The sequence below is a fragment of the Callionymus lyra genome, chromosome 9 (genome assembly GCF_982586985.1).
Source record: "Callionymus lyra chromosome 9, fCalLyr1.hap1.1, whole genome shotgun sequence".
Taxonomy (NCBI): domain Eukaryota; kingdom Metazoa; phylum Chordata; class Actinopteri; order Syngnathiformes; family Callionymidae; genus Callionymus; species Callionymus lyra.
The window spans coordinates 16009473-16033311 of NC_141826.1; the positions used below are offsets into that span (position 1 = coordinate 16009473).

The 23839-nt window shown below is 38.6% G+C and overlaps 4 protein-coding genes across 4 annotated transcripts; 2 read left to right on the forward strand and 2 right to left on the reverse strand.

Annotated features, from left to right (window-relative positions):
- Positions 1-427: 427 nt before the first annotated feature.
- On the reverse strand, positions 428-4489 carry tmco6 (transmembrane and coiled-coil domains 6). The gene is made up of 12 exons (XM_087798984.1): positions 4322-4489; positions 4017-4123; positions 3842-3954; positions 3592-3775; positions 3422-3526; positions 2498-2589; positions 2300-2416; positions 1498-1612; positions 1233-1413; positions 1056-1150; positions 836-1000; positions 428-771 (listed from the first exon to the last, which is right to left on the reverse strand). The coding sequence occupies exons 1-12, from the start codon at positions 4410-4412 to the stop codon at positions 652-654; spliced, it is 1485 nt and encodes a 494-aa protein (XP_087655110.1). The 5' UTR covers positions 4413-4489; the 3' UTR covers positions 428-651.
- Positions 4490-5117: 628 nt separating this feature from the next.
- LOC148072012 (uncharacterized) lies at positions 5118-9149 on the reverse strand. The gene is made up of 9 exons (XM_087798957.1): positions 8939-9149; positions 8785-8843; positions 8627-8694; positions 7828-7892; positions 7346-7412; positions 7206-7270; positions 6964-7132; positions 5654-6829; positions 5118-5528 (listed from the first exon to the last, which is right to left on the reverse strand). The coding sequence occupies exons 1-9, from the start codon at positions 9044-9046 to the stop codon at positions 5491-5493; spliced, it is 1815 nt and encodes a 604-aa protein (XP_087655083.1). The 5' UTR covers positions 9047-9149; the 3' UTR covers positions 5118-5490.
- Positions 9150-17449: 8300 nt separating this feature from the next.
- On the forward strand, positions 17450-19908 carry LOC148072013 (arylsulfatase I-like). The gene is made up of 2 exons (XM_087798993.1): positions 17450-17774; positions 18510-19908. Exons 1-2 carry the CDS (start codon positions 17464-17466, stop codon positions 19906-19908), a joined length of 1710 nt encoding a protein of 569 aa, XP_087655119.1. The 5' UTR covers positions 17450-17463.
- A 1593-nt stretch (positions 19909-21501) lies between these two features.
- LOC148072014 (uncharacterized) lies at positions 21502-23236 on the forward strand. Its single transcript, XM_087799122.1, has 3 exons — positions 21502-21609; positions 21682-22026; positions 22684-23236. The coding sequence occupies exons 1-3, from the start codon at positions 21558-21560 to the stop codon at positions 22836-22838; spliced, it is 552 nt and encodes a 183-aa protein (XP_087655248.1). The 5' UTR covers positions 21502-21557; the 3' UTR covers positions 22839-23236.
- Positions 23237-23839: the final 603 nt, after the last annotated feature.

Below are 23839 nucleotides of genomic sequence, written 5' to 3' on the forward strand. Positions count from 1 at the left end.
TGACGTCCGATGACGTCAGAGTTCTTGCGAGCGATCGCGACTGCGCATCTCATCCTGACCTCTACTTCAGACCTACTCGATCGCTTGAGGAAATCGCCCGAGACGTTGGTAACTGTCGCGAGTGAAGTCCTCCATCGACTCTCTAATGTTGAAAAGAGCATCACGATCAAAGATCCGTGATGCTTGAGACATATCTTTAGTGATATGAACATAATATCTGGACAAGTAGTCGTTAAAACGACTGTTTTTGGCAATTATTGCAGGAGCTTATGTTCGTAGCAGCCGATCAAAGGCTCACCAGAAGCGGAAGGAAGGATAAATGTATAATTTATCGAACACCCCTAGTCTTAAATATTACAAAAAATATTTTTTTAAATAAAGGAAATAGTAAAGTTGTTTTTTCATCATTTATTAGTTTAAGTGAGTATAAAAATACAATAATTTGTAAATGGCTGTACAGAAATACAACATTTGAGGTTAAAAATGTAAATTCATAATTTAAATTGTTCACTACTGATGTTTTAGTTATTTTTTCTTTTTTTAAACAATGATTTGTTGGTGCAGTTCAGTTTAAAAAAACAATTTGTTCTGACACAATGCACGTATTTTGTTCTCAAGTGATTTTCAACAATGCAGTACAATGCAGTAAGGTTACGACAGCAGGTGGTGCTCCAGCAGGTAAGTTGCTCTCCGCCTCATCTCTCCATCGCTGTTGTACTGAAGAGCTTCCAGGATCGACTGTCCGCTGAGCTTAAGAAACTCTAGCGCCACCTGGTGGACAAAAGTGACGAGGCACTAGAATGAGAAATAACACATCGGTCATTTTAAAAGTTACCTGAGGAGCAGAGAGCAGCAGGAAGAGCACGTCCAGACTGAGAGCGACCACTTCCCGGTCGCTCATCTTCAGAGTCGTGGTCAGCGCAGCTAATATTCCAAACTGCGTCAACGAGACGCTGAAGTCTTTCCCTCTGAAGGCGATGTTGGCGAACACCCTGAGGATCTGAGCAGCAAAATGAATCATCCGATCGGATGTTGTTCAAACCATAGTGACGGACCATCGTGTTGACGCCCCGAGAGAAGCTGAGCAGTCGGATCAATCCGGGGACCAGGTCGTGAGTCAACAGAGCGGAGCAGTGATCGGAGGAGGACGCTGGAGTCACACAACATGTACGACGTGTTATTTCAATTATATAAACTAAAGTATTTCAAGTCAGATCCTTCACTGATCAAACCTGTGAGGTTGTTCAGGACCCAGACGCACTCCCTTGCCAAAGCTGGCCGGGTCTGGATGTTGGACTGAAGCGTCGAACACAGAGCGACCACCAGACGAGGGTCCATCGACTGACCGTCGAGTTCCTCTGACGCACTCGAGGACAGCAGGTTTCCCAGCACTCGAAGCAAGGGACAGATGAGCTAGCAGGAGGAGAGGTTTGTGAAAATATCCGTAAGGTTTTGAGCGAATAAAATGCGTATTTTTTGGTGGAAACGTTTCCTCACCAACTCAAGACCTTCCTCTTTGTTTCCGTTGGCAACAGCGTCCCCAAGCGTCACCAGTAGGGAACTACAACGCGCCAGAGTTCCATGAGCCAGAAGCGCTCGGTTATCTTCAGAGCTGCGTTTAAAGTATGGAAAACATACTTTAAGATATTTAAAAACAAAACACATCTCAACTGTTATAAATATATATAATGAATGTTTGAATTTATCATTTCAAATGGTCAAACTTTCAGAACATGAACATGTTGTTTTATTGAAATGTTTTTTTGTACATTGAATTATTTTCTTTAATAATTTATTTCAATAATAAGTATTGTAAAATGTGTTTTCGTTGGGTTTTTCTGTCATTATTTTAACACATTTTCTCAATTCAATTTTGTTTTAGTTTTGTAGTCTTTTAAATTCTATATAAATTATAGGTATACTAGTGGCAACATTTTAAAACTCCAATTAAAAGTTTTTTTGTTTTTTTTATTTAATTTAAGGGTTATTCGAATAACAAAATCCACCCACTGTAAATGTGAAAATGTATATCTTTAATGCTGAAAATCGGAAATATATTTTATTTAATTAAATGAAAAAATTCCACTTGTCAATCAACAAATTATTGTGTGATTGACACCTGGCATAAAAATAATTTTACATTTTTTTTCAAACACCAGGAGGATAATTATATCTGAAATGTTTTGAAGTGGTTACAGACTAATAAGAACATTATTATGGTCAATTTAAAATGTTACCTATCTTTAACTGCAGAACTTTAACGCTTTAAATACTGTAATGATTTAATATTAAGCATCACCTGCATGTGATGTAGTGCAGACACCAGGCACACTCGATGGCTGGGCCCAAATTGAAGTCAGCGTCAGGATCCAGGACTGATAATAAGAGTGAAGGGAGACGAGAGGCCAGAATCATCCTTGAGGCAGAGAATAAGACAACGGTGACGATCAAAGAAAGAACCCGAGGATTAACATTTAAGAGCCATTATAGTTCTCACTGCGTCACTTTCCCTGCTGCGTCTTTGGTCTGTAGGAGCTGCGAGAGAGTGAATGCAACAGCTTCCACCAGCGCACTGCTGTGTCTTTGGTTCTGGACGAAGATACAAACGCAACAAAATGATTCAATGGCAGATTTAAATGTAGTCTTAGACTACATATGTGGAAGTACATCAGTGATATCAGAATTTTGAAGGGTTTAAGGGACATTTTAAATTGTTGAAACTTGTATTTTCTTTTATTAAAATGTTTTCTTTTTTAAGCATTGAATTGTTTTGTTTTTTCACAATCAAATTTAATAATGTACATACTAAAAGTTGAATTTGTTTTAACTAATTGATTTGAATAATGTTTATAATTAAATTTTTCAATTAATTCTTTTGAATACATAAAAATAAATAAAACTCTAATATTTTTTTAATTAATCGTTTGAGTTTAAAATTCCAAAAAATGAAGAAAAAAAACAAAAAAAAAAACACTTCATTTTTAATTTTTACTTTAATTAATATTTTAATGAATAGTCTTTAAAATTCAATATAAAATATTGGTACAATAGTGCCACTATGATTGGCTGAGAAGTTGATCTAGTAGCTCGGTAATCTTCTGGTTTTGTCTGGTGACACCAATATATGAACATTTTTATATTGAATTTAAAGGATACGAACGAAACAATATTGAATTTGGAAACTTCATTTTTGAATCATTGGAATAAGAATCTCAAACTATAAGCATTTTTTCTTTTAACTCATTTTGAAAATAAACTATTTTTTAAATTAAACTACGAAATAAACCAATTCAACCTTTAATAATAGAATTTATTGACCAATCAATGCTCAAAGAAAACATTATCTTAATAAAACAATATTTATAATTTATAATATATATATATACATATATAAAGTACATATATACTTATATATTCTTACCTCTAGACAGGTGGAAAGTGCAGGAACTATCCCTTGAGCCAAAAGTTTATGTCTGACAGCGTCACTGTCGGGACACATGTTTCCGAGTGTGTAGAGACAAAGCTCCTGTGTAAACAGTTGACTTTAGTGTGGATCAAACACAAGAGTCACGACACAAAAAAACCCCTCACAGTAAACTTGGCGCTCTGTCCGGACAGGTATGTGAGGAGATAGGGAGTGGCGGGGAGACAAGCAGGAGCCACGTTAGGATGGGGAGAGTGCGACAGCTCGTGGAGACATCGGACCGACTGAAGGCGACACCGAGCGTCGTTGCCGGTGAGGAATCCGACCAGCAGCTGCACACTGTTCTCCTGCCTGATGGGGAAACGAGACGCCATGAACGCATAGATCGACGACGAAAAAGAAACTCTCGTGAGTTACTTGACGAAGCAGAGTTGTGACGATGGATCCCTCAGAGCTTGACTCAGACCTCTCAGGTGGATTTCTCTCTCTGGTCCACCGTGTTGGACTTGATGCAGTAAACTGACAACATCCTGCAGAAGAAAGAGACGCTGAATATGGAGAGGAAATAACTTTAAGTTTAAATAAATCCTACCAATGGTGCTGAGTTGATGTCCATGTTGTCGTCGTGTTGCTCTTCATCTTCAGTTAAAACTAGTCTCTTGCTGACCAGTTGTTTCTCTCTTCGAGCCTGTCTTAGAGCTTTAGATTTAAAATGAAGAAACAAGTCAGTTTTTGACTCTTATTCAAACCTTTACATCAATTATGTTTTCTACATATAAACATTCCTCTGTTATAATGCAATACGAATTGTCTAGTTTAACCCAAATGTCATTAAAAAAAATTATTATTAATCTGGTCTATTTTCAAAATTATGTTAAAAAAAATCTAGTTTCAAACCTTTTTCTTGCTCGCGTCGCTTCAACTTCATCTCCTCCAAACTTCCGCCTTGACGCCCAGACTTGTGTCGAACTTTATTCAACCTCCACATGATGTTCAACTAAAAAACAAAAGTCTAAAATAAATCCTAGAAACTGTTATTGCGCTTGAGTTCAACTGTGAATTCACGCCACCATGTTGTAAACAGTGGCGTCTTCTTTTGCTGGTTCAACTTGGCGCCTACAGCGCCACCAAGAGGGCGCCTGGCAATACTACGCATTCATGCGTGATGTGAAACGTGTGAATAAAAACAAACTTAAAGAACTAAAAAGCATAAAAACATGCAGAAAAATGTACAACTGTCATTTATGCAGGGTTTCTATAGCCGAACGCAAGTTAAATTAAAGACGTTTAATGGCAATTGATGTTGAATCAAAGACAAACTTGACGATCAACGAAATTGACTAAGAAAAAAACAAAGATTATTGATGCATGATTTTTAGACAATGAGCTCGTTGAATTGACATATTCTCATGTTGCCAAATGGACAAAATCTCTTTTAGAGGTTTCTTAAATCAACGAGGAAATTAATTTTTTTTTAGATTTTCAGATTTGTAACCAACACAAAAAAACAATCTTACCGATTATGTGTTCACCATTTTTAAGACTTTTGAAGAAGTGATTTTGAAACAATTCCAAAAGCCTTGTTCTTAGATTCAAGTATTTAATGCCTTATAAGACATTATAAGGATCCACAGGAACACTGCAATAGCAAACATACGTTTTTGATTGAATCAATAATGACAAAAAAAATCCATTACAACAAGTAGTTTCCCTTTTATACAAACATTTGGCAACATCATAATCAACGTAACAATGTCATACTGTAACTGGATTTCATTCAGTTGTTAAAAATATTCTTAAGAAAAGATACATTTCTGTCATAAAAGCCTCCATCTTTTATTCCAAAAACAATATTTAGAAAAAAAAGGCATCAAAAAACACCAAGGATCCAAACATACACAGTTAAAATTGTTTTTTTTAACAAAACATACCAGTTTAAAAAAATGTCCTATTGTTTACCAACGTATATCTTAAGTGTATTTTAAAAGTAGAAAAATACATAAAGATTTCCAAATACACTTTTTTCTGTGTAATGCAGGCACCAGTTTGTTAGAGTGTTGCTTCAGTCACTGAGGCTCCTCTGAAGCTTTTACTTTGCTCTTCTCTGTGGAAATACAACAAAAAAAGGGATAAATTAATGAAAAGAACAAGTATTTTCGGTTTAAGTCTGAGGCAAAGAAGAGAGTGCTGCCGGGGTGGAAGATCTATGAGAGAGGTTTGTCTACTCACTTTTCTTCTTCTCTGTTGGAGGACTTGGTGTCTCACAAACGGGCGGAGGTTCTGGTTCCTCTTCCTCTTTTGACATCTTCTTTTTTTTCTTCTTCCCCGGCGTTTGTTCTGACACTTCCACACTCACTTCATCTTTCTTCTCCATCGCCGATTCTTCCAAAATTGACTCAGAATGACTTGAAAATAAATGCTTTTTCTTCACTTTTTTAGTTTCCACCAGTTTCTCATCACTGTCCTTTTCTTCTACGTTATCTCCCGTAACAATCTCATCTTGGGGAACTTGAGGTTCATTCTCTTTTAAATTCTCTTCCACAACTGGATCAGAAAGATTTTCCTTCTCGGTTTTGTCTTTCTTTTTCTTCTTAGATTTCCTCTTACTCTCTGCAGACTCCAGTGCTTCACTTTCGTTATCGTTCAACTGTCCTAGTGCGAGACCATCAATTTCCTCCATCGTTACTGTGTCATCCTTTGTTTCTTCTACATCTTTTGTCTTTCTTTTTGATGCTTTCCTCTCCTTTTTCTTAACAATTTCCTCTTGGGGAACTTCAGACTCTTTTTCTTCCACAACAGGATCAGAAAGATTTTCCTTCTCGATTTTGTCTTTCTTTTTTTTCTTAGATTTCCCTTTACTCTCTGCAGACTCCAGTGCTTCACTTTCGTTATCGTTCAACTGTCCTTGTGCGAGACCGTCAATTTCCTCCATCGTTACTGTGTCATCCTTCTTTTCTTCTACGTTATCTTCCGTAACAATCTCTTCTTGGGGAACTTCAGGGTCATTTTCTTTTAAATTCTCTTCCACAACTGGATCACAAAGATTTTCCTTCTCGATTTTGTCTTTCTTTTTTTTCTTAGATTTCCTTTTACTCTCTGCAGACTCCAGTGCTTCACTTTCTTTATTTTCTGCGGGACTATTCACTTCCTTCATCGTTACAACGTCATCCTTTTTTTCCTCTACATCCTTTGACACACTCTCTAAAGCTTCAATCTCCTTTTTCTTTTTCCTCTTCTTCGACGACGTCACCTCAGTTACGGGCTCAGTGTTTACGTTTGTCTTTTTCTTTTTGACCGATGCTCGTCTCGTAGGCCCGGGTTTGATTGACAGCTCTGACTCGTCTTTATTTTCAGGAGGGAGTGAAGTCAACGCATCGATGACATCCATCCTGGCCATGTCGGAATCTGAGGGTCAAAGAACAAGAAGAAATGAAATGTGTTTCTAATAATGAGAACATTAAACCATTGATTACTTCTGTCTGATTCATTAAAAAATCTTAATTTCTGTCTGATAATAAAAATTACTGTTTTTTACATACCAGTCATTTTCTGTAACAAGTTTTTCCACTTTTCCTCGTCCAGACTGCTGTCCGAGTCTGAATCACCTTCACCTGCTGCTGCAGATTCTTTTTGGCTTTTGGCTTGTTTGGCCTTTGAGACTTTCTCTGTGGACTTGCTTTCATTTCTCTTCCTCTTCACTGCAGCAGGCTAAAATTAAAAAACAAAAACAGAGGTAATAAATATGTCACCAGGTTTGCTTCACTGTCAGTCTGACACTCACTTTCTTTTTCGTCGACTGAGCTTTTTTAGCAGGCGTTTTCTCTTTCTTCGGTTTGGTCGAGTTCACTGAGCATCAAAGAAGAGTTTTTGCATTTTACATTTCAACAAAAGTAACACGCCAGATGCTGTTCCCTTTCTTACCGACAGGTGGTGCTGTTGCTACCGCAGCTGGACTATTAACTCGAGCATCATCTTGGGGAAACTTTACCTGAGATCAGATTAACAGAGAAGTTGACGTCATTAGAGATGTTTTGTAAGACTAAAACATTCACTGCCACAAGTTTATATGAGTCACATCGGTTTACTTTCTTTTTAATCCTGAAGAATTGATTCAAACTGGCATTAAATATTTAAGATAATTATATTTTAATGTGGCCGCAAAATAATAATCTGTTCCTCTCTACAATATATCACAACTTTTATTATCGAGTATCTTCGTCCAGGTGTCGATATGAATGTCAAATCCGGACTGCAATGAAGGCAATAAAAGGTTTAAAAAAATCCTTCCTGCATTCATTTAACTCTTAAAAAACATGTAATTTTCTCACAAAGGCTGGTTTCACAGGTTTTTTTCAATAAATGTCGACCATTTCAACGTCAGGTGAGTTGAATGTTCTCGTTACCTGAGGAAGAAGAGACTGACTCAAGTCATCCTCTGGATCATGCAGGGACGGTAGAGTAGCAGAGGCTGCGACACAGAGGACATTCAGGTCAGTGACATCACGATGACATCACAATGACATCACAATGAAATCATTAACACACAGCAGCTCAGGAGGCTTCAACCGTTGATGCTGTCCTGGATGAAAACTATCAGGGATCTTACAAATTAAAACATCAATCGACATCAGTAAAGTATAATTTTACGTAAATGTTTATCTGGTGACACAATATGCATCCGCTACAGGTACCATTTAATATATTGCGAAATACAGTAACAAGGTTTATTTGTAGTATTGTCAAGTACTTGACTCTGGTGTTGCAGACCACATGACTCGTGACGAAGTTGTAACTGTTAAATTAATTGTTTTGAAACCAAAACATGTTCATACATCAGCTTTAAAAGCTGCCGCAGTCGACTGAATCCTCTCGTCCTCAGTCATCGCCTGGATCTTCTATCTAGCAGATTATTAACAACACAAAAATGAACATGTTGTGAATATGTGTCAATTGTAAATAAAATATATACTCATTGTATTGTATACACACTTCATTGAACTATAAACCATAATAAAAGATGGTTACACACAAAATATGATTCACAAGGCAAAAACTAACAAATAATAAATACAGTGCTGTCGAATATCGATACTGTATCAGGGAAATAATATCACGATATATTGCCAAGTCAATATTTTAAAAAGTCAAAAAATAATCAACATATTTTAAACAAAACGATAACATGTTATTCCTCAGACCAACCTTTGGATGATGATCCTCCATCTTTAGACTTGGACCGTTTTGTCGTGCGGGACTTCTTTTTGGAGTCCCTGTCATTGTTATTAAAGTTATAAGTATTGCAGATGATAAAAAAAAACTATAATACAACTTATTTCTTTTGTCAACAAAAACACACTTACTTCAGCCAGGAGTGATAAATATCTATCAATTGAGGTTTGTTCGTGTTGTTCACACCCGTCTGCAGAATAAAAGTTTAAAACTCGAATTAAAACATGAATTGTAATTTATCGAAGGATACTTTTCATGTGTGTGTGCGTGTGTGTGTGTGCTGACCTGCGGGGTGTGTTTCTGCAGCTCACTCGCAGCAGACTCGTAACCATTCTCCATCAGGTGACTGTAGATCAACTGGATCAAACCCGCTTGTGTGGCGTTCATGGACATGTTGTTTTCACAACATGTATGTACGGTAAAATGTTTTGAATTAATTAAACTCTCGGCGATATTCCCATCGTGCAACCGGACTACTCAAGAAAGCATGTTTTCGATTTGCACTTTCAACACCGGAAGTGATTCCCCGCTTCCTGCATTGATGCATCTTGGGAAATGTAGTGCCGCGAAAGAAACATCACTGCCAATAATAAGACGAACGGTATGGTTGTAGCCATGTTTCATTGTTGGAAAAGTTTTGATCTTTTTCTTAATAACATAGAAGGACATTAAATACGTATTTACTTAATAAATACATAAAATAGTTTGAGCCAATGCAAGGTAAGCACTCGGCTGATAAATATAATCAATATACTCTATTATTTATCTAAGTAAGTAAGTAAGTAATTTTTATTTATATAGCGCTTTTCCAGACCAGGGTCACAAAGCGCTTAAACAATCAAAACAATATTCAATAAAGTATATACTTTAAAGGTCAAGATAAAACTGATAACACAACGGGAGTTACAGATAATCAAGGAAAAGTCTGAACAAATAAAAATGTCTTAAGATGTGTGTGTGTGTGAGTCCCTGTCTTTTTCTCTCGTTTCATTTTACTGTGTTTTATAAGTGGTGTGTATTGGCAAGAACCTGGCAATAGGGTTAGTGTCACGATACAGGGACATCAATAATATATATTGTGATACTGCAGGAACAAGGACATATTTGTAATATTGAAGTTGTAACTGCTTTCAATCGTTTTGAAAAAAAAAGTATGTCCAAACACCGGCTTTAAAAGCTTCTGGCGTTGACTGTTTCCTCTCGTCCTCAGTCATCGATGGGATCTTAATTGTCCCTTTAGCTGCGGAGAAAGTAATGACTGCTCCCATCTAGTGGCCGGAAGTCTTATTGCAACACAAAAATGAAAAAAAATAGTTTTATATTTGTTATTGTAAATAAAAAAAATCAAATGTTTTATGTACACACACTTTATTGAACTGTGAACGGTTGTAGAACTATGATACAAGATACAAGATGGAGGTTACGTATTTGAATGTTTTTAAGTGCGTCTTTTTGGACGAAGACAACTGAGAGCCAGTAAAATGCACGTCTTTGCGTACAACTCTAAAAAGAACGGATAATCCCAACCATGAGGGTGAGTAGAAAATTATTTAGATTTAAATTTTGGGTGAACTATCACTTTAAGCAAACTTAATGACTGTAAAATCACCAATAACAAGACGTTTTTTAAAGTTTCTTAATCAAATTTTAAAACCGTGATTTAACACTGGAGATTTAAGTAACCACGGCTGCTGATATTTTACCGCTAAATCAAGTCAGTTTTGATTTCCTTAGAACTTCCTGAAGTACAGTGTTGACCTTTTATAACCTCTACCTTAATCTAGTGACATTTATGTGCCATAAAACACTATTTAAAATAAATTCTAGTAACTCTCAGTTCTGGGACTCTAGCCCGATTCCTAGAAATGACCCGACAATAGTTCCAAACATTCAACTCTTTGCCTCAAATAACCAAAAGTTGCATCAATAAGGTAAACAAGATTCATACGCGCGTCGGGGCGGTCGAGATGAAGGCGTAGATTATTTATCCAGATGGCATCAGAGGCAAAGTGGCTTCCAGGTACAAGAGAGGATTGGGTTAAGGAGGTCAGTGGAGGCCAAACTCTGAAAGAGTTCCTTTCATTGGGGCCAAACGGGGGCAAAGCCGAGCGTATTCCTGACACACTCCCTCGATTCCCACCATCGTGCACGGAAGCGCCGCCGCAAACGTGCACGTGACGCGGTCGATGCCACCGACATTTGTCACCACGATAACCAACTGTTGCTACTAATACCGAGCCACACGACTGACGTTTGACGGATCCAGCGAAATGTCTTTTTCAGCCGCGATGACAAGCTGCGAGAGAGAAGTGGCCGAGTGTTTGCACAGCTTCTCCTGTCAATGGCTCTCTGTTTCAAACAGTCGCCTACATTCCACCGACATGTCCACAGTGCGGCCTTCACATGCTTCAAGACGTGTGGAGCTCCACGCGGAGGTTTTCACCTCACGCTGCTCCATCACGACTCCCATTAGGTGGTTTTGCTTGTCCCGGGTGTTGGTTCTGATCTTCGTGCTCAGGTGCTGCGGCAGCGGCACGGACAAGACAAACAAGTCCAGAATGACTGGCTGTAGGTGAGTCATGGTTTTGATGGTTCACGCTCATGTAGAAGCTCAAAACCTCTAACACGCGCTGTGTGACCATCGACTTAACTTCACACAGGGGCCAGTAATTTTAAAACAGTCCAAGACACAGGCCCAAAAAAAATGTATACTTAGCAAACTATAAAGTACTGATGTGTCTTAATGTTGAGGATGGTCGAAATTGAAAATATAGGGGATTTTTGTGCAAGACTTAGCTAGCACCCTTTGGTACTAAAACGGACAAACCAGGAGTCCGTTCCGGTCGCTCCAACACGTTGTCATTTCCGGGTCTTAATACTTCGATTTGTGGAAATAAATGGTCAATGCAGAGTGTCATGGGTCGTTTATTCGCCGCTTCAAGTCAAACAAAATACAAGCTTTACGATCGATCGGTTGCGCTTTCTGCCGGCAACTTTAGAATTCAATAGCCCCGGGAGAAACGGTCTCGAACTGTATAAACATCGCTATATTTAAGGCAAATTTCCGGGCCGAGCGATCCTCCCCCTATCGCCCTATTGGTTCCTTCAAGCTTCCTGTGCCACGATCCCCTGTGGAGATTCCTTCCTAATTTGTTTCCTTTTCTGATCATTCAAATGTTCTTGGGTGGGTCTCCTAGTCCCCCCCTCACGGATGTGTCCCGCTTCGTTCTTTTGATCCACGACCCAAGGTGTGAAAAGGCAGACAAACAGACGTTTAAATAACCGGTGTCATGTCTCTAATTCTGTTCCAAGCTTGTCTTGAGACAGTGTGTCAGTCTGAGTGAAATGTTGATTGTGAATGTGTATCCAAACGTTTAAGCTCTTAGATGAAGCTAGTAATTTATACTTTATATTTTGATTATCTTTTAGCATTAATTTAAGTATTGCGTATACGTATGGTGTATAATATTTTTTTATCTAACAGTACGTATGGACTATTTAAGCAAAAATCATTTCAGAGTTTCACACTTATTGTCCACTTGATGGCTTCAGTGGTTGATGAGGCTTCATTACTTCTTGTTCTAGTCGGTAATTAACAGGAAGTATGAGTAATATTTTGAAACGGTGTTTCCTCACCACATTGTAGTTCACCTTACGCAGGTGTTGTTTGTATCGGAAATCCTTTACTTTGTTTACTCTGTTAAAAACAGTTGATTTATTTCAACAGCAGATAAACTTTTACACAACCACAGAACTGAGTGGGAAGCTCTCATTACTCCACCCACCTTTTATATGGTGCCAACAAAACAGCAACTCCCATGATGCCTTTCTGGCTGCGGTTCATCTCTAGTCGTGTAGAAAGATATGAAGAACGTCTCCTTCGTGGAATGATTTATGTCTCAACTGTACGTTACTATAAATCCTATTTATTCCTATTAAAACCGCGGCTCAGGGACGTAGATAAAGTTAGAAATCTCCTACAAGATAATAAAAACATTCTATGGTATTCTATAGTATATCAGAGCCATCAGATTATTCAGTGGATTTTGTTTTTGTTTTCTAAGCATTCAATTATTATTTTTAATAATTAAATTCAATTGTTTGTAAATTGAAAGGTTGAATTTGTTCTTTTCTTATAATAATTTCATTTAAAAATAAAATTAATCTTTCTACACATTATTCAGGAGTAAATGTCTAAATTCAATTAATTTTATTTTCTAGCCTTTTAAATTGAATATAAAAATGTTGGTAAAATAGGGCAGAAAAAAAGAGTATCAGCTATATAACTATCAGCCAATTGATGACATTAATCAAGTAAATTGACACTCTTTTGTCATTGTCTGCAATAAAAAGAAAGTTTAAACATTCAATATACTCATGGCAGTGATATCCTTCCATATAATTTCTTTCTCCTCTATGTGACCTCGTCTTAAAATATTTCTTTGAATGAGACGACATTTTTTAGCTAAGAAAATATGCATTTTAACATAACGTTAGAACAAAAAATTAAGTAAAGTAAACGTTATTTGTAAAGCGCCTTTCTAGACCAGGGTCACAAAGCGCTTTAACATAAAAAAAACAATACACAGTTAATATATATACTTTAAAAGACCAAGACACATACGACAAACACAGGAGTCCCAGAAAATCAGGGAAAAGCAAAAATAAGAATGTCTTAAGATGTTTCTTGAAGGACTCAGTAGATCATCAAACACAGAGAGAGAGGAAGATCGTTCCAAAGCTTATGAGCAACAGCCTGGAAGGATTTCTCTCCTCTGGTCCTGAACCGTGTGCGTGGAACCATCAGTAGATTCTGATCCACAGACCTCAGAGCCCGAGCTCGAGTGTAAGGCTGGATCAGATCAGTGATGTAAGGAGGAGTCTGACCATGAATAGATCTGAAAGTAAGAACCAGATTTTTTTAATTCCTGAAAGAAACTGGCAGCCAGTGAAGAGTTATAAGGATCGGGGAAATGTGAGTTCTTCTACTAGAGCGGGACAGAATTCTTGCTGCAGAGTGTAAGAGAGCCTAAATGACCAGAATAACTACATTCTTATTTCAGAAAACAGAGGTCATAACAAACTAAGTTCTTAGAAGTTGTGTTGAAAGTTAGAGAGGACACATTAAGAGAAAAATGCTAAGCAACATAAAACATAATTCCACATCCGCAAAATCAAGTAAATATAGAAGGTACATTTGTAATAATTGTTAGCAGGATGAAAGCGGTGGTATCGACCAGGTTTTCGGTCTGTGCCATGTGACCACAGAGAAAATTTTGAAGGAAGGAAGTGATGGTGAAAGTGTAGTTATCAAAGAAATGAGAAGAAAGACTTTCAAAGGCCGCAGACAAAGAAACTTCTGTGCGGAATGAAGAAGTGAGCGGCTGACTGGTTTTACTAAAGCTGGACTTGGCTCAGAGCGATAAAGAAAACCTCCGTTCAGGCGTACTCGGATTAGAAAATTGGGGGTAAGAGGTGGGGTAACGCGGCGGTTTACTGGAAAACCCGCGTGAGAGATAAAGGAGTCTGTGTTCGAGGAGGAGGGAAGTCGACGGATTCGGTAACAGCGACTCTTCCTTTGGCCAAACATCTGGAGCAGAGGTCAGTTCAACCTGGTCCTGCTTCCCCTTTAGTCCAGAACTGAACCTGAGAGAATCAGAGTATCAATGGTGGAAGTATTAATAGAAGTATCGAGACGTAACAGAAACATCTCAGGCACGTTTAGAGGAAGATAATGAATACACACTAATTCACTTATTTTGATGTCTATGCTTGACTGCAAGTGTTTCTTGTTGACTTTGTTTCTTCCCAAAGAAACTCAGCATTAAAATGACTTGGGTTTTAATCCCCAATTCATCGTAATCACGAGACAAGTTCAAATGACAGTGATATTAATATCATTTTTGATTTACAGTATTTAGACATAACAAAACTTACAAGTACAGAATCATGGAGCCAGTTAGCCCACTAGTTAGCAACAAATGCTACTCAGTAGAAAGTCTCAGTGAGGAAACAAGGCCAGTGTGGAGTCCTGGGAAAGATCCTTGACACAACATGCTGATGAGATCTATGAAGCATGAGATAAAACTGTCAAACATCAAATCAGAATTTTGATATTTTCTGGAACATTCTGTTGGGGCTCGGATAGTGTCCTTTACGAAAGCACCTTTTAAATCTAAAACTTCACATTTGTGGCAGGAAATAACAAAGAGATTGTATCTTTTTTAGTCATTATTCACACTTTCTTTCTTTCTTTAAAAAAAAACAAAAAAACATTTGCATCAGGACGACAAACTGCTTAAAACAGCGACACTTCAAGCACAAATATAGTGTATGTTTGATGGTCTATCTGTATTTACTTTATGGGGTTTTTCCTGAAGTTACTTCCATAAATACTCTCATCACAGACGCGCCTGGTTCGTTGCAAATGAAAACATAAAAGTGCAAAGTCCGGATTCTTGTTCTTGATGAATTGGATCAATAAGAAATTCAAGAAAGAAAGGCATGACATTTATTATCTTCGCTTGTTAATTACTTAACTTTATAGTTTTGGGAAAACTCTTGGGTGGAATTAAAACAGTAATTTCTCTGCTCTGTATAAATGAAAAAGGTACCAAAGTAAACACCGGTTTGTAAAATTCTTTCTTTTTCGGCCAACGAAATGATGTGAGTCACGGAGATGACGGGAGATGACTCCTGGCTACCTGGCAAACATCTCACCACAAACTTCCCTCGGCTGCACAGCGACCTCCGCGCCGACAAGTTCCAAAGTCAACACGGCTACGTGCGATGTTTGATGTTTGTCATGTGCCTGGAATTTAATGCTCGTCCCTTTTGGCACGAAAGGTTTGAGACAAAATCGCTGAAGCGAATAATTAACTACATTCAGTGACCTTCGACCTTGACAGTAATTCAAGTACATCTATCGCCAAACACATTTTGTTTGGATAAAAAGTTTGTTTAATCTGATGGGAAATATCAAACATCCTTTCGATTTTGAATAAAGCAGGTATGAGTCGCTCCGACTGTTGACCATGTTTAACCTCCTACACAGAACCACACACAGAAGCATTAGAATTGTATCACTAGGTCACCAAAACAGGGATTTTTTTGGTGTGGTCTTAAAGATGAGGAGGAAACCTGCTATGTTTTCTGAGGTGGACTATCCTCCCGTTCAAGTGATCTGCACCTTCACCCGCCATAGACGTGTCTTGTTCAAGCCCCTTTTTGACCCTGACTTGTTTCCATAGCCCTACTTTAAGAAACCATTCTAACACCTTGACCTGGCCCTCAGAAGAGAAGTTGTACTTTGAGTCTCTCTTAAGCCACTAGAGGCGTGTTTTGGCAAGAATCTGGTGATATGTACAACAATACACTAGCATCTATTTAATCTATTGCGATATATTGCTATAGTATATAAACAACAATACATTGGGTTCCTTTTACACAATCTGGGGAAGGAACGATGCTTAATGATGGAGTCTACTGACTCCTTTAAGAAACATCTTAAGACGTTTCTATTTGTTCAGGCTTTTCCTTGATTTTCTGGAACTCCTGTTGTGTTATCAGTTTTATCTTGACCTTTAAAGTATATACTTTATTGAATATTGTTTTGATTGTTTAAGCGCTTTGTGATCCTGGTCTAGAAAAGCGCTACACAAATAAAATTTACTTACTTACTTACTTACTTACGTAAAGTTAAACAGTTAACTAAATTCAAACAGAACTTCTCAAGAATGGAAATACAAGTAAAAAGATTTTTAACGATATTTAAGTGTTTCGATATTTTCTTTACACCCTAACAAGCCACCATACAGGGATGCAATCTTAACCAAGATTTTTAAAAAATGAGCTAATCTGTCCTTCCTAAAGTTATTCAGACGTTCTTAAGTCAGAGGAGGAGACAACGGTTTCAGTCATCCGGAATATGATCAGAATCTGGGAAGCCTGCTCTGTGTCTGTCTGCAGGTCTCTATTAGTCATTAAAACAGAAGGACAGTGTTGCAGTGAGGTGGGGAACAGTGGGCAGTATTGTGCCCGACGGGCCCCTCAGTCGCCAGAAACCCCAGCCTCCCCTACATACAGTTTTTAAAAGTCAAGATTTTATATATATATATTGTGAGTCCAAGCATGGTCTTATTGAAAAAACGTCATGTTTAGAGAAAAACTAAATGTCTGTAGAAACATAGTCATATAACTCTTAATATGATTAATGATATATATATTAATATATATATTTCTTAGTACGCTGACGACATCTTATCATATTGCTGACTTGTCTTGTCCAATTCAAACAAACATGACGATAAAATGATGATAAAAACAGATATTCTGAGATGTTCTCAAGCCAGAGCATGTATTTTATCTTTTATCTTTCCGTTCTTGGCTCAAAAAACGTCCAAATCCAAAAGCAACGGATCAGTTTGTACGCAGATAATATAGATAATCAGCGGTTTCGAACTCCGAGTTCTGCCGAATGGCGCCACATTATCAACACAATTTGTTGGACACGGATACAAACTTACAGTCACCACCTGAAAGGCGCTGATACTGTGGATGTGTGCGTTGTTATGGTTGTGTCGCTGGTGGGGGGCGATGTTATTCCAGCGAGGCGAGCCGGCCAAATGGGTGGAGTCCACTCCAGCTACCAGGGAAAGAAAACTCAGATCAGATCAGGTTGGAGTTGTGGAGCACATGTGGGACCAGTCGAGGGTCTTCAATCAGCTGAGTGGACAGGGGGGGTGTCTTAGCTCACAATGGGTTCAGAGCGGAGGGTCTGAATGGAGAGTTGAACTGAGGAAAGAGCAAGAATGGCGACCACAGCTCTCACCGGGTTCTCCATGATGAGTCTGCTGAGCCTCGGGTATCTGACCTGGGACCTGATGGGACCCAATCAGGTGGAGAACGAGCCGCCCGTGGAGACCTTCCGGGAGCCATCATCGCGGCCGCCGCACATCATCTTCATCATGACGGACGACCAGGGGTTCAACGACATCGGTTATCACAGCTCGGACATCCGGACGCCGACGCTGGACAAACTGGCGGCGGACGGAGTGAAGCTGGAGAATTACTACATCCAGCCCATCTGCACGCCGTCGCGCAGCCAGCTCATCACAGGCCGGTGAGAACAGCTTGTTACCGAGTTTAGACAGAAGAATGTCAGAGGCAAAATAAATATAAAGTATATTTCTTAAATAAATTAAAGTTAACATTCCGTCGCCTATGGATGTATATCAGTGCAATCAAAATATTTAATTTCAAATTGTTTTTTTAAGCATAGAATAATTTTTTTAATGATTAAATTCAATAATTTTTGTATTGAAACGTTGATTCAGTTTTTAAAAAAAAAAGTAATTTAATTTAAAGGAATTTATATTCATTTTTCACACAGTTTGACATTTGAATTCTAATAATGCAAACGTTCATTTTCTAAATGTAACATAAATTTCAGTCGTAGCTTTTTAAATTCAACACATTACAAAAAGGTTAAAGTAAGTAGGTAAGTAAGTAAGTCATTTGTATTTATAGAGCGCTTTTCCAGACCAGGGTCAGAAAGTGCTAAAACAATCAAAACAATACTCAATAAAATATATACTTTAAAGGTCTTAAAGAGCTACTTGATCAGACTTTTAGCCAATCATATAATAGCTTAGTAATGGCTACAAATTATAATATATTACATTTAGAAAATGTACTTTTAAATTAGAATATCAAACTCTATGCTTAAAATACTTAACATGTGTTGGCTGGGCGGCAAAGCAGCAGGGGCTGTTAATTTCATATGTAATTTTCAGTTTTCAAGACAATTACATTTTGCTGTCATCAAATGACTCCGTCTCTTCACCACTCTTTCCAGGTACCAGATCCACACCGGTCTGCAACACTCCATCATCCGACACCGCCAACCTAACTGCCTCCCCTTCAACCAGGTCACCCTCCCGCAGAGGCTGCAGGAGCTCGGATACTCCACCCACATGGTGGGCAAGTGGCACCTGGGCTTCTACAAGAAAGAGTGCCTACCCACGCGCCGGGGCTTCGACACCTATTTGGGTTCCCTCACCGGCAGCGTGAACTACTACACCTACCACGCCTGCGACGGCCCCGGCCTGTGCGGCTTCGACCTCCACGAGGGGGAAGCGGTGGCCTGGGGTCAGGACGGGAAATACTCCACCCACATGTACACGCAGAGGGTCCGAAAGATCCTGGCGACGCACGACCCTCGGGCTCAGCCTTTGTTCATCTACCTTTCCTTTCAAGCCGTTCACACGCCGCTGCAGTCGCCGCAGGAGTACATCTACCCCTACAGAGGACTGGAGAACGTGGCGCGCAGGAAGTACGCGGCCATGGTCTCCGCCGTGGATGAGGCCGTCCACAACATAACCTACGCTCTACGCAAGTACGGTTACTACCAGAACAGCGTGATCGTTTTCTCCACCGACAACGGGGGTCAGCCCTTAGCCGGTGGAAACAACTGGCCGCTAAGAGGCCGCAAAGGAACCTACTGGGAAGGTGGGATTCGAGGTATTGGCTTCGTCCACAGTCCTCTTCTAAGGAGAAAGAGGAGAGTCAGTAAGGCTCTGGTGCACATCACAGACTGGTACCCAACTCTAGTGGGCTTGGCCGGAGGAAACGAGTCCCTGACCAAAGGGGTCGACGGCTTCGACGTCTGGGAGGCCATCAGTGAGGGCAAAGAATCACCCCGGCTGGAGATCCTCCACAACATCGACCCCCTCTATAACCACGCCCGCACCGGCTCGCTGCAGAAGGGGTTCGGGATCTGGGACACGGCCGTCCAGGCCTCCATCCGAGCCGGAGACTGGAAGCTCCTGACTGGGGATCCAGGCTACGGAGACTGGACGCCTCCGCCGATCCTTCCTAGTTTCCCCGCGGGTTGGTGGACCCTAGAAAGACACACCAAACCCCGCCAGACCGTCTGGCTTTTTAACATCACCAGAGACCCCAATGAGCGGTTCGACCTGTCCGAGCAGAGACCGGATGTGGTCAAACAACTGATGGCCAGGCTGGTGTACTACAACCGCACTGCAGTGCCAGTCCGCTATCCTCCCGAGGACGCTCGGGCTCGCCCCGATTTAAACGGGGGTGCATGGGTACCGTGGGTGGGAGATGAGGAGGAGGACAGCTGGGATAACATGTATCTAAAGAAGGACAAGGACTCAAAGAAGAAGCTCAAACTGTCCAAGAGCAGGTCATTTTTTAGGAGACTCAACACCAGAATCATGTCCAACAGGATATGAAGAGAAAACTTTGGGGGACAAACCTTCAGACACTGCTCCATCTTTCATGTACACGACTCAATAAAACGACGTTTGTGATGGAAAGATCAACTGATTCTACTTCAATACAAGTACAAAAAAAACTATTAAGATCTATCTTAGCTGGAACAACAATATGTACTTGAATGTATAAGAGTGTGTATTAAAAGCCTGCAGCACGCTGAGCCCTCTACAGCGCCCTCTATAGTCTCACACTCCAGTTCATCCAAATTCGATCAGATTTTTCCAAACACAGAGAAACACATTTGTAAATATATACGTACAATATTATAAACTAATGAGTCCCTCAAATGAATGTATAAAAAACTTTATTGTTATTAAATTATATAACATAAGATTTTAAACGAGAAAAGGTACAGAATCATCATCATGAATATGATATTAAATGTTATCACAAAACTGATTAAAATTTAGGATCATTTCAGTTGATAAATATTTTATTATTAAAAAAATAAAAAGTAATATATGGTAAAATAATAAAAGAAAATAGACAAAAACAACCTGCATAATTGATAAATCTTTTTCTTTCCTGTATAAATATATGCATATGAAGAACACAATATTTTTATGCAACATTACATATTAATAAAATAATTAAAAAAGCGAATGAGAAATATTTCACACACAGAAGTAACCACTAATATCACTTCAAAATAATCTATAAATAAAGAAAAATAAACGTTAAATACTATGTTATTAAATAGGATTTGTTTTAAAATTGAGAATGCTTTTATTTGATAAAAATAGAAAAAATAATATTATATAAGGAAAAAGGACACAAACTATGTGGATACTTTTTTATTTCTTTAACAAATCAATGAATATGAGAAACATATTTCATGAAAATTACATATAAAACAAACTACTCCAACTAAATATCAGTGAAATTAAATCTAATAAATAGAAAATATTCTAAAGGAGAACAAAATACTTGTTCAAAAATATGTTATTAAATGTAATTATGCATCAAAATGTTGGATTCTATACTTTTACAAATATTTTTAAATAAATATAAATTAAATATGTTACAACAATTTTAAATACATATTAAAAAAGACACTATATGCAGGTGTTTAAAAATCTATATACTGTAAATGCATGTGAGGAACATAATACGTTTTGATGAATAAATAAAAGGTTTAACGTGAAATAAAAAAGTAAATGGGTTTGAAAAAAATGTCACTAGTAACAATAAAAGAAAACGTGACCCTGTATTTGCAAACTCCTCATTTATTTAATGAAGATTTTATAGTCAGAATAAATCAATTAAGAAGAAAATCAAATACTGCATCTACGAGTAACTCATCCTGCAAAATGGTTAACTTGAGTAAATATTTACTCGCATTGAAATAAACTGATAAAAGGTTCATTTCACGTTGGACCTCCTCTGTTCTTTGACTTCGTGATTTGAAGTTCAAGACTATCGTTCTCACCTCTGCCACTTGTGTTGGGGCGCAGTGATTATAACCGTGAAGCGTTTGTGGTCGCCTGCTTCAACACATGCAGCGAGGGAAGTGAAAGAACGATTTCTACACCCTCGAAAAAACAGTTTCCTGTTTACGTCCTATTCATATTACTGAGCCTCAGTGCAGCTTGAGATCACGGTGAGGATGGAGGTGACCGTCGTTCTTCTTCTTCTCTTCTTCTCTGGACACACGCTTGGTAACCATTAAGTTCATGAAACTGTTTCATCGCTTGTTGTTTACACGTCTTTTTTTTTTTTGCTCCTTGAAGCGTTTTTCCTGGCGGACGACAGTCACTGTGACGCCACCGACGTCTCACCTGAATGCTCCGCGACCTTAGGGGCGTCCGTCTACATCCGGGTGCTGACCACTGCCGAGGATCGACGGCTGCGCTGCGTGAAGCTGCGTCCCGACGGATCCGTCGGCGTGTTCACTGTGAAGAGAGACACGGTGACGGTTCAGGAGGGTTTCAGGAACAGGACCGAGTTCTTCGTCAGGAACGGGACGCTAAGAATCAGCGGCGTGGAGCGAGAGGACGCCGGCGACTTCAGCTTGGAGGTGTTCACCTCGGACGGGATGCCCGTCAGAACCATCAACTGGAAACTTCACGTTAAAGGTCAGTTCATCTCTGACCTTTTGACCTGTGAGGTTCCTCCACCCATCACCCTAGTTAGCTGGGATGGACTTTCTCTATTGTAAGACTGTTAACAACATAAGAAAAGTGAGTTTTAAAAAAATAAATCTTAAGATATGTTTGAATTGTTTAGAAAGTCACCAAGTGAGCAGATAAAGAAATGTCAAGAATACATTTGACTTTGTTCAGTGAAAAAGAAGAACTCGTACATGTGTGTGCTCAACGTCAAGGAAGTTGCGTAAAGACCAGACATTAAAAAAAAAAAAGGATTTCGAAATACCAAAACTCTTTGTGCTCATTAGTTCTGGAAAAATGTCATCAACAAGGTATATTCACGTTGACGTTGCCATAGAACCTTGTTGTATTTCTATTGGCTTCCTGTTCTGGGAAAAAATCTGGAAAAAATGAAAATAAAATATATATATACATATTTAATGCAGATATGTCAAAGCGTTTTTTTTTTTTATCCCATCCTCGTGAGCAAACCAAGTGTTTGTTCTTACAGAACAGTCTGTTATACATATGCTCAATAAAACTATTGTATTTTCCCAATCAATAAAGTTCTAACTATCATCTTTTCATCTATTATGATTCTGATCCACACATTATGACCATTATTTGTTTTTTCTTTCTTTCCAGAAAACATCGTATCCATCCTGATACTATCCTGCTCTGCTCTGGTTCTTCTCCTCATACTGGGGGCTGCGTCTTGTTGCGTCTACAAAAAAGTCAAACACCACAAGAGGGCGCCAAAGACCACGATGGATAACAAACTCTGGGCTTCCGGCTTATAGCGCCTCATCTCATAAAACAACCTTTCAAACGACACTGCTTTGTGCCAAGAATTCTACAGACGATTATTATATGTGGATACTTGTATGTCACTGTCAAGACGCCCATAATTAAAAAGAATATATTTTTTTGTTAGTACAAGTCACAATTATTGCTTGTTTGTCTTATGTTGTCTTGGCCTTTTACAGTTTTTCATATATTTTAACTGTGTATTGTTTTTTATTGTTAAAGCGCTGTGACCCTGGTCTAGAAAGGCACTTTACAAATGACTATTACTTACTTTCTTACTTATGTACTCAAAACCTGAGTTACACAATTGTATGGACTTGTGTATTTACTATAAATTAAGAAGACTGTTGAGAAAAAACAACTAAAATATAAATAAAAGATGTAGATTGGACCATACATTTTCATCCTGCTTTAAAGCACCTCTCGCCTCTGGGGAGCTGGGATAGACTTCTTTTGAGTCTGTAAACAAATCAAAAATGTAAAGTATTTTTATACAATATAATATACAATCATTTTTAAGGTTACCAATGTAAATGTAGATGGTGAGACAGTTTCACACTAGATCTCTTGGAGATAAATTAAAGCAATAATACGTAACACATTTTGACATTAATAAAATATGTATTTTTTATTCTCTGTAATGTTTAATTATAAACAGTCATGAATCATGTTGTACAACTCACTAGCTATTCATTGGTTTTCATGTGAATTTTATGTTCATTTAAAACAGTAAACTGACAAAAAAAAACAACCTTCATCTTGTTTTGTCAACTCATGTACACGCAGTAAAATGGAAACCACAAAGGGAAGACTTTATGATACTGCAGTTGCGCAACTCCAACCGTGCGAGGCGCCAGAAGCATTATGTTTAAAAACTCTGTATAGGGCCTTTAAGGGACGGGTGCGGGCTCCGGGCCCCACTAGTTTAGGCAAGCTGACTGAAAACTCTCAAACTGGGTAACTTCTTGGTCTTCTTAGTCGCGTCAGCATCAGA